This window comes from Neophocaena asiaeorientalis, unplaced genomic scaffold (assembly GCF_003031525.2).
Source record: "Neophocaena asiaeorientalis asiaeorientalis breed wild unplaced genomic scaffold, Neophocaena_asiaeorientalis_V1.1 scaffold85, whole genome shotgun sequence".
Lineage (NCBI taxonomy): Eukaryota > Metazoa > Chordata > Mammalia > Artiodactyla > Phocoenidae > Neophocaena > Neophocaena asiaeorientalis.
This window is the reverse complement of record NW_020174301.1, coordinates 11,042,562-11,052,933: the sequence shown is the minus strand read 5'-3', so window position 1 is coordinate 11,052,933 and position 10,372 is coordinate 11,042,562. Positions and strand designations below refer to the sequence as shown.

General features: G+C 39.8%; 1 protein-coding gene across 5 annotated transcripts in view; it reads left to right on the top strand.

Moving 5' to 3' along the window:
* The window catches only part of ATE1 (arginyltransferase 1), a 157,889-nt gene that overhangs the window by 1,698 nt on the left and 145,819 nt on the right, over positions 1 to 10,372 (top strand). For all 5 annotated transcript variants that reach the window (XR_003004634.1, XM_024755921.1, XM_024755918.1 and 2 more), the window contains exons 2-5: positions 2,146 to 2,209; positions 5,242 to 5,304; positions 7,395 to 7,498; positions 9,233 to 9,487. Coding sequence is in view for 4 of the 5 variants with exons in the window: in XM_024755921.1 (XP_024611689.1) it covers positions 2,146 to 2,209; positions 5,242 to 5,304; positions 7,395 to 7,498; positions 9,233 to 9,487 (486 nt within the window). In the remaining variant the exon portion in view is untranslated. The remainder of the gene's footprint in view (positions 1 to 2,145; positions 2,210 to 5,241; positions 5,305 to 7,394; positions 7,499 to 9,232; positions 9,488 to 10,372) is intronic.

The window sequence follows — 10,372 nt, the reverse complement described above, 5'->3', positions numbered from 1 at the left end:
GGGGGTCGCGGCGCCCCGGGCCGACTGGCTGGAGGGACGCGCCCAGCCCCTGCCCGGCTGCTGTCTCGTGGAGCGAGTGCGGAACGCGGCTCCCCCTGAGTGCAGTGGCTTTAGGAATTAAAAACGGACCTCACCTTTGATTGAGTAGGGAAGCTTCTAGATGCTCATTCTTCGCACAGGTGCTCGGACGTGCGAAATAATTATTATCTCGCAGTAGCCAAGTGTGGAAATAGGTGTCCATCATCACTAGGAGACGGTTAAGTACCTGGTGGCACGCCTGCGGTCGGTTACGGGGGCTGACCTGTAAGTTCTGATGCTGCTGTGAGGGTGTCTCCGAGGGTCAGGGCAAAACGCGGGGTGCAGGACAGTGAGTGTCGGGTGGTGCTATTGGTGTAGAAAACGGTGTGTGTGGAAAACACACGTGCGCGGACATCCGTGGATTAAATGTCTCTGGAAGAATATAGAAGAAATTAGTAACCGTAGTCGCTGCTGGCGAGGGGCCCTGTTGGTACCGAGGTGCTTGAAAATTTTACCAGGTGTTTGGGTGCCGTGTCATTTCTCCACCCACCTCGATGACGACGACAAAGCCAGCCTACAGTACCCTTCCCCCCATGATTCAGTTTTCTTTCGGAAGATTTCTTGTTTGTAAACAGAACATCATGTTTATTTCCTGCCGTGTCTTGTTTTGGCAAAAGTAGAAACTTATTTTAAAGAATAATCTAGCATTGTGGAAAATGGGATGTCTATGAAGATGTAAATCGGGGTGGTTTCCGTATTAAAAAAAATGTATGTCCTACCGTAGGGGAATTGTTTGGGCGATTATGGTGTGACCGTTTACTCGTTAATTAAAAGTGTTTATTAGGTGCATCTTGTGGGTGAGCAGGGGTAGAGTGTAGTATAACGCAGTCATTAGTGACGGGGATGAAGATGAGTTAACGTGAAAAAACAGAGTCTTGGGTTAAACGGAGAACATAAGCAGGATGCAAATAACATATGTGACACGGTTACAGCTCCGGGAGGAGAAAAACCCAAATGGTGACAGTGGTTGCCTTAGGGTATTAGAGATTTTTCCCTTCTCTCTTTCAGAATCTTAGTATTGTGATTATAATATGTATGTAACAAATACTTTATATTAAACATGTCTAAAATTAATATTAGGTCCTTAATTATTTTTCTAGTAATTTTAGTAAGAGAAAATCGATTAATATAGATGTTTTCTAAGTTCTGTGGAAAAAACCTACTTTCAACCCTTTCACTTAGATAACTGTAAATTTCTGTCATCTCGATTTTAATAATAATCTTTACTATAGGGCACCCCACCTGTTGGGTAGGTAGGTTTTACTATTCCTATTTTACAGATGAGGAAATTGAACCTCATGGAGTAACTGGGTGTTAATGGGTGTCCACCAGGCTTCTGGACATTTCTGTTGTACACATGCCTGTGCTTTTCTCATTACGCCCTGCTCTATCAAGCCTATCTTTATCTTTAGATACTGCTGATGCAGTTTACTGTTCACAAGAATAAAATTCACTTTTCTTTACCATTAGTTCAGTGTTTTCTCATAGTCTTCATTGTTTTCATGGTTGCATAATTATTTCATCATATTGATAACATCATAGTCCCTGTAATCAATTTTCTGTTCCTAGGCATTTGGATTACTTTCAGTTTTTATACTTAAAAGGAATATTGCTGTATGTATACTTCTGTTCAGTGTGTAAGACTATGGTGTAAAGAAATAAAAATCAGAATTTATATGCACAAGAAAACATTTGCTTTCTAATTCTTCTAAAGAGACCAGGTTATTAAATTATTGGGGATATTATTATGACTTAAAGGTGTGATGTAATTTGATTGCAGTGAGGACCTAAATTTATGATGTCATAGAGACTGTTGACTAATCCTGAATTGCATGTGAACACTTTGTGTGCTTGATTTTTAAACTTTAGGTAAATACATCATGTATTTCATTTGTGTTATGTATTGTGTCAAACTAACAAGTATGAAGTATGTGCAGACTTTCATTTCTCCAATATGAGCTGGATTTTTTTTTTTTGCTTCAGTTTTCATATTTTAAAGATAATGCTTTGGATTTAAAAAAGTAAAAAGTTCCACCTGCTGTAATTAACATGGCACTTATTTTTCAGGCATGTGGGCACATTCCATGACTGTACAGGATTATCAGGATCTCATAGACCGAGGATGGCGAAGGTAAAGGTCCTTAATACAAAGATACTTCTTAAAAAAAAAAAATTTATTTATTTATTTATTTATTCATTCATTCATTCATTCATGGCTGTGCTGGGTCTTCATTTCCGCACGTAGGCTTTCTCTAGTTGCGGTGAGCGGGGTCTAGTCTTCGTTGCAGTGCGCGGGCTTCTCCTTGCCGTGGCTTCTCTTGTCGCAGAGCACGGGCTCTAGGTGCGCGGCCTTCAGTAGTTGTGGTACACGGGCTTAATTGCTCCGCGGCATGTGGGATATTCCCAGACCGGGGCTCGAACCCGTGTCCCCTTCCTTGGCAGGTGGATTCTTAACCACTGTGCCACCAGGGAAGTCCCAAAGATACTTCTGAAATTACTCAGGTTCTTCTTATAATTGAAAAATATTATTTGCCTTTAAAATGTTTTCTTGTTGTTGGAAAGAGGTTTAAGAAAATTTTTATTATATTTTGTGTGTAGAGATATTTTTCTCCTTTTAAGGGTGTTTATTAGGAAAATTTCACAAATGTAGAGAGAATGTTATAATGAACCTCACATACCTATCACCAAGCTTCAACAGTTGTTAACATTTTGCCAATCTTGTTTCATCAATTTTCCTTGCTCCTTTCGATGGACTGAATGTTGTGTCCTGTCCCCAAAGTTCATATGTTAAATCCTAACTCCCAGTTTATGGTATTTTGAGGTAGGGCCTTTGGGAGGTGATTAGGTCATGACGATGGATGGGATTATGAATGGGATTCTAGTGCCCCTATAAAAGAGACCACAGAGAGCTCCCTTGCCCCTTATGCTATGTGAGGACACAGAAAAGATGAACCAGGAAGCTTGTCTTCATCCTACATTAAATCTGCTGGTGCCTTGATCTTGGACTTCCCACCCTCCAAAACTATGAGGAATAAATTTCTGTTGTTTATAAGTCACTCAGTCTATGGTATTTTTTTTTAAGTCTTTATTGAATTTGTTACAATATTGCTCTTGTTTAGTGTTTTGTTGTTTTGGCCCTAAGGCATGTGGGATCTTAGCTCCCTGACCAGGGATCGAACCCACACCCCCTGCATTGGAAAGCGAAGTCTTAACCACTGGACCACCAGGGAAGTCCCCTCTATGGCATTTTGTTATAGCAGCTCCAGCAGAGTAAGATACTCCCCCCTTCCCCTCCTCCCACAAGATTATTTAAACCAAATTGCAGATATCATGTCATTATACCTGTATTAAGTATGTGTTTCTAAGAAGGATTTTCTTTCTTAACATCTCCACAATATCATTACCATACTTTCCAAATTTAATAATAATTATTTGATGTCACCAGTTACCTAGTCGAGGGCTTTCTCTAGTTGTGGCAAGCAGGGGCCACTCTTCATCGCAGTGCGGGGGCCTCTCACTGTTGTGGCCTCCCGTTGCGGAGCACAGGCTCCAGACGCACAGGCTCAGTAGTTGTGGCTCACGGGCCCAGCTGCTCCGCGGCATGTGGGATCTTCCCAGACCAGGGCTTGAACCCGCGTCCCCTGCATTGGCAGGCAGATTCTCAACCACTGCGCCACCAGGGAAGCCCAGTTACCTAGTTTTGATTAGATTTTCTCGTCTCAAAAAATTCTTTTTTATAGTTGGTTTATTTGAATCAGGATTCCCTTAAGGTCCACACATTGCCTTTGATAGCTGAGGTTTTTTGGCAGCTATTTTTATGTAGATGATTTGAGAATAACTATTAGGTAAGGTTCCTTACGTAAGTATGAGCAGTATGAAGTGCCCTGTGCCAGTACTCCCCAGAAGTCATGGGATTGAGCACAGTAAATGAAACTTCACAGCTTTCCTTAAACGTAATAATGGGGCCCAAAATGAAGATAGATATAGGCCAGATGTTGAAAAACTTCGTGTGCCGTGATAAGGAGATTTTGTGGCGTTTTTTAACGGTACGGGGGAGCTATTGAAGGCTTTTATGTCAGAGAGAAAAGGGATGGAATTTGTGATTTGGACATGATCATTCAGATAGCAGAGAGGTGTCTGAGCGGGTGATTCTGAAGGCAGGACCATTAGTTCCAGAGATTATTGCGGTGTCCATGTGTGAGGTGGTGAGGACCGCTGTCATGGTCAGTAGCAGTGACTGTGTATCAGGAGGTGGATTGGGTGGATCATAAGACACATTTTTGAGGCATTTTGGAAGTAGATCGCTTACTGGCAGGATATGGAGGTGCACTAGAGGGAAGAGTCTAGGAGAACTCCCAGGTTTTCGGCTCGGGAACTGAACTCATGTGTGTTTGCTAGGGCTGCCGTGACAACATACCACAAATTGGGCGGCTTGAGCAAGAGAAGTTTATTTCCTCACAGTTCTGGAGGCCAGAAGTCCGAAATCCAGGTCTCTACCGCTTTGGTTTTTCCTGAGGCCTCTCTCCTTGGTTTGCACCTGGCTGCCTTCTTGTGTCCTCACATGGTCCTTTCTCTTTGTGTGTGCAGCCCTAGTGTTTTGTTTATTGTTCCTTTTTGTGTACAATTTCCTTTTCTGATAAGGATACCAGTCAGATTGGATTAGGGCACATTTAAATCTGGACAGAATTCAGCTCGTAAATGTATGACTCTGCATTAACTGAGATCCAGAAGGCATGGAAAGGATGAGATTGGTTTGGGGGTTCATCGTGCTGGTGCCCATGGAACCCCCAAGTGTGGATGTCATAGGCAACGGCACACATCAGTCCCACAGCATCCTGGGCAGTTTTCTCTGACTGCCCTTTTGCTGTTGAGGGTGGGTGGTGGATCGAGGCATGGAAGGGGCTGCAGGTGCAGGTGAGAGGGTAATTGAGGTGATTAACCATGGAGTACATATGTAAACGTTCAGAAGAGAAAAACCTGGACTCTGGTCCTTGGTATACCCACGTTGCAAGATCATTTAGCTTATGAAAAGTAACTAAACCTAAATGTTTTTACACTGTTGATTAGATTTTTACCCTAATTAATTTTGTACTCCTGTACTAATCGACTTTGCTACATATGAGAAATGTGTACAAACTTAACAAAACTATTTTATAATTTTAGAAGTGGGAAATATGTGTACAAACCTGTCATGAATCAAACATGTTGTCCTCAGTACACAATAAGGTAAGAATTTTGATTAATATAATATATTCTATTAATATGAAGATTGTGTAATTTTTTAGTAGACTCTTGCTTTTTAAAGTGTCTATTTCTGTCTAGGTAGACATTCTTCATAAAGAAAAGCAAACAAGTTTTTTTCTACGTACTCATACTATATTCATGTGCCGATCAATAGCTGTTAATAATACTGTTTGGTTTCGATATAAATATGGTATAAAAAATACACTATTTAGTAATCTAGTCAATAATACGTGAAATATTGGGAGAATGTTGGCAAATACTTAAATTAGTTTTAGATATCAAATTTTTATCAGTTTAGCTTATGGCTTTGCAGTTCTCTGGTGTGTTACTTGACAACAGTTGTTTCATTCAGGCAATGCCACAGGATCCTGTATAAGGGGGAGGAGGGCTGACACTTAATCTGCATCTGTTCAGAGTCTAGTTTTCTTCACTGGAAAACTCGAACTAAAAGTCTGTTTTCCTACAGAGTGTTTGCTTGATTTTTCTTAATATTTTGTGTTTCCCCTGTGCCCCCCTTACTCTGCCCTAACATGGGAGGATTTTTCCCTTCTCTGATTATGCAGGTCCTCCTCTTCCCCTCCCTCTTCCCCTTCTTCTGGTAGAAAATAGGGAAGGTACGTTAGCATTGTGAGGCATATGTCTGCAGTTTCAATGTGTATGTATACTCTAGATAAAAACACAAACACAGTTGTGTCCATCATGCTTGGCATGTCCCCACAGCTGTCTCCCTTAATTACTCTTTTTTTTTTTTTTTCCTTAATTACTCTTAACTTGTTTTGGGGTTGTAGACTGTTTTGAGAATTTGACGGTTGCAGATCCTCTCTGCAGCAAAACAAAACAAGACGGAGCTGTATAGACAAAAATAATGTAACATCTAACATATTAGTTTTAGGGTGATCACTGACTTTGAATAATTCACTGCTTCCTGGTTAAGAATCCTTTCTCTTACATAATTGGTCAAAGGACTGGTACAATAAGGAGAAAAGATGGGTGTCTGGAACTTTTAGAGTGGTACTCTAATTTTTTTTTTTTTCTCTTCAGTTTTCCACGTCTTTTGGGAGATTTCCTCACCTTTATTTTCCAAGTCTTCTGTCTTCTATTTAACTTTTAATTTCTTCTTATTATATCTTATTATTATATTTTTACTCCTAAGAGGGATTTTTGTTCTTGGACTCTTAAATTTTTTGAGATTCCCTTCTTCCTGTATACTGTATGTCTCTATCCTCCAAGTTACTTTCTCCAGGTTTTTGGCACCTATCTTTGTTTTAGAGGCCCTCCTCAAGTGTCTGGTGATTCCAACCTTCCAGTGTCCCATTGGAAATTTTATGTACCCTGGTGGGTCTCGTTTACTGTGGGCTTTAAGTAGGGTGATCTGGCTAGCCTGTTCTTTGGGAGAATCTCTGAGGTCAGTATTTTTAGTTCTGATCACATTCTGGAAAAAAAGTATTATCTACTGATGTTCTGGGGCTGGGTTGGAGAAGTGGGTCTTGGAGGTCTCAGCATTCAGCATGTATACTTCCGTTTACGCTTACTGTCTGCAGTACACTTCCATTCCTTTCAGCTGTGCCTGTATCCCTCAAGTAAGAGGCCTTATTTTTCCCTTTTCTGAAAAGTTTTCAGTTTTCTGCTGGTTGTGTAGAGAGTCATATGTGCAGAGTGGGGGAGAGTATCAGATATATAAATCGCTTCCAAAACAGACTTTCAAGGGATCTTCCTATTTTCACCCTCATCTCCCAGGGTATCAGGTATGGCCAATCCCTGAGACTTTTAGGGGTAATTAGAGAAAATTGGATATTTTTTTGGCTTTTCCCACTTTTGGCTTAGGATTCAACTTTTCTTTGGTCTGCTAAGTCAGTTATCACTTGTACATCTGCTTTCTAGCTTCCAGCATTTCTCCCATTATTTTTTTTCCTAGTGGTTTATGTCTTTTTTTTTTATAGTCCTTTAACTGTATTTTTGTGAGATTTGGGGTGGGATTAGAGGCTACATTAAACCCTGTCCTATTATTCAGAACTGATTTTATTTCTTCACAGTTTGAGTTCACTTTTTAAATATTTATTTTGCTTTCCTAGGTGCCGACCTTTACAGTTTCAGCCATCAAAATCTCACAAGAAGGTTTTGAAAAAAATGTTGAAATTTCTGGCTAAAGGGGAAATTTCAAAAGGAAATTGTGAGGGTAAGATGAGATGGGGGTCTAAAAACTGTTTACCTCAAATAGATGTTTCTTTCCAAGGTTCTCACTTTCAGTCATTTCTTAGATAGGGGAAGGAGGTCCAATACAATCAGGTACTACTCTTACTCTGATGTGATGATGACTGCTCTTAGCACTGCTGTTACTGTTACCGCTGGCCCCCAAATCAAGTATATGGGGAATATATGCCAGGGAAGGTCTGGCTTGGGAAGAGGAAAGGACCATTTTAAGGATGTGATTTCCTGGAGTTTATTGAAATTTTAGTTTTCACAATTCTTCGAGAACTCTTAATTTTATTTGATCCTAATAATATCCTTATGAAGAAGTAGAAAGTGATACTGTCTCTGGAGAAATAGATGCTTATCTGCAACTCACACAAGATTGCGTAATCGCAATGCTGAGTGAAGCTCAGAGTTTCCATGTTTGAGTAAGGTTTTTAGTAAATTATATTGCCTGAAGTTGTCTCTTATTTTCAGATGAATTCTGAATTGTGAGTGGATTTCCTAAAAGATCATTAGTAACATTTAATTAACTTGGGTTACAGATACTTTGCTTTTTCAGTGTTTTTGCTGCCTTGTTTTTTTTTAATGTTTTCCTATAGGCACTACCTAATACATGACCATAAGAATTGGGAATGCCACCCATTCTTAGAGCTCTTTCTCACTTCTGCCATAGGAAATGCCTAACTCTGGGAGCCTCCCAGCCCTGTCTTAGCTTGTTAATTCATTCCCCAAGTATGTTTTGAATGCCTGCGATGTTCTAGTCCCTCTTTTAAGCACTGGAGATACAGTGGCCAGCAAAACAGGTTTGTTCTTTGCCCTCGTGCACTGTGCTTAACAGAGCAGAATTCAGGACACCTTGGAGCAGACTTGGCAGCAAAGAGGCCAGAAGGCTCTGGGTCATACTGGAAACATCAGAATTCTGGTGTAACTCTGTTTAGTGTTGTCAGTAATATAACCTTAAAGCTTAAACAGATTTTCGTGGTTAGTCATTATGCAGTTTTTTTCAGCAGCCAGGAATCATGTTCTGAGTTTCAAAAATTAATACTTAGATAAGTTTTGAGGATGCTGTCCATTAGTAAATTGAGGATTGCCTGTTTTTTTATGTAGCTTTTACATTTGGTTTTTTATTTGACGTGTTGTAGGCTTCTGAATTATTTATGTCTGCACTCAATTCATAGGAGTGATGTACTCATTAGGGTAAGAGACTAAACAGCTGTAACAAAGAGACAGCAAAATGCAGTGACTAAAAAATGATAGAAGTCTGTTTCTTTCCTCACATAACAGTCCAGTGTGGGTGTTCCAGGTCGGCCTGCAGCCCTGCTCCCCCCTCCCCACTCCCGCCATTCTGGGATTCTCTTCAACATGTGATTTTCAAGGTTGCTCTGCTTTTTACTAATTGAGCCAGTGGGGAGGGGAAAGGGTGGAAGTTCAGGGTTACAAATTTCCTTTAAAACAAGTGAGGCAAAATTGAACATGTCAGTTTGGTTCTGTTCCATTGGCGAGAGCTTGATTACACCTTGTGAAGGGACTGGCACGCTCCCTTGCCGGGGTGCCACAGTCTTAACCGCAGCCCTGACCCTGGAAGATGGGAGAATGGATCTGGTGGACACGCAGTCGTCTCTGCCACATTGGATAAAAGGGGGCTTCTTTTTCCTGTGTGTATTTTAATTGTGTCAAATGGCCTGGCTGATGGACTTTGACCTGTTTTGATTTATAGATGAGCCCATGGAGCCCACCATGGAGGATGCCGTTGCCAGTGACTTTGCATTAATAAATAAATTGGATATACAGTGTGACCTTAAAACGCTCAATGATGACCTCAAAGAGAGCTTAAAGAGTGAAGAGAAGAAGAAAGGAAAGAGCTCAGAGAGGGAAGAATCTAATGAATTAATCCAGTCACAAGATATGGAAGAGAAGTTGGACTCTGGTGAACCGTCACAGTCAGTAAAAGTGCATACAGCTCCTCAGCCAGGTATTGAAAGTGTGTTATCAGGACATATTAAAGTCGTATTAAATAATTTTCTTTGTGCTTGAGACATTGTAATCCCTGGGTGCTCTCATGAGCTAAAAACGTGAATTACTCATGAAATCTGTGAAATAGATCCCTGTTTTATATACCTTATTATTACCTGGATTTAGGTGAACAAATTGTTTAAAAAACCTGAAATAATAGCCTTATTATCCCCTAACACAGACATTTTAAAAGAGTTCCATTTCTTTTTACCACCTTAAGGCATTAGCAGTTTGAGAATGAAATTTTTGTCCGTGAGAGGGTATGGTGCTAAACATTTTTATTTTTAGTGTTAAATGAGACAAAGTAAGTTTTAGATATTATGTTCGAAATACAGACATTGTGAAATTCTTCACTTTATCATTAGATTTCTTTATGCAATCAAAATTAATTTTAGTTTGAAAACTTTCAGATTAAAAAGAAAAATTTCCAGGGAGTTCCTTGGTGGGCCTAGTGGTTAGGATTCCAGGCTTTCATTGCCGTGGCCCAGGTTCAGTCCCTGGTTGGGGAACTGAGATTCTGCAAGCTGCTCAGCCAAAAAAAAAAAAAAAAAAATTTCCACATGTTGATATTTAATCTCACCTTTAGTAAGGTGAGACTTCTTTCTGTATTATCACTTATAAAAGAACTGGCTTAGAAAATTTATCCAGCATTAAATGGATTTATTATATATGTGTGCACGTATGTATGACTCAAAATTATTTCATTAAATGTAAATTTGCATAGTTACTCTTCAATTCTTGAGTTTGTTCTTATATTTATTTATACAAAATAATCCAAGGGAGAGATTTTTTAATATTATTTTAGTTTTTTGTTTAAATTATAAGTTACATGTGTTAAAGCACA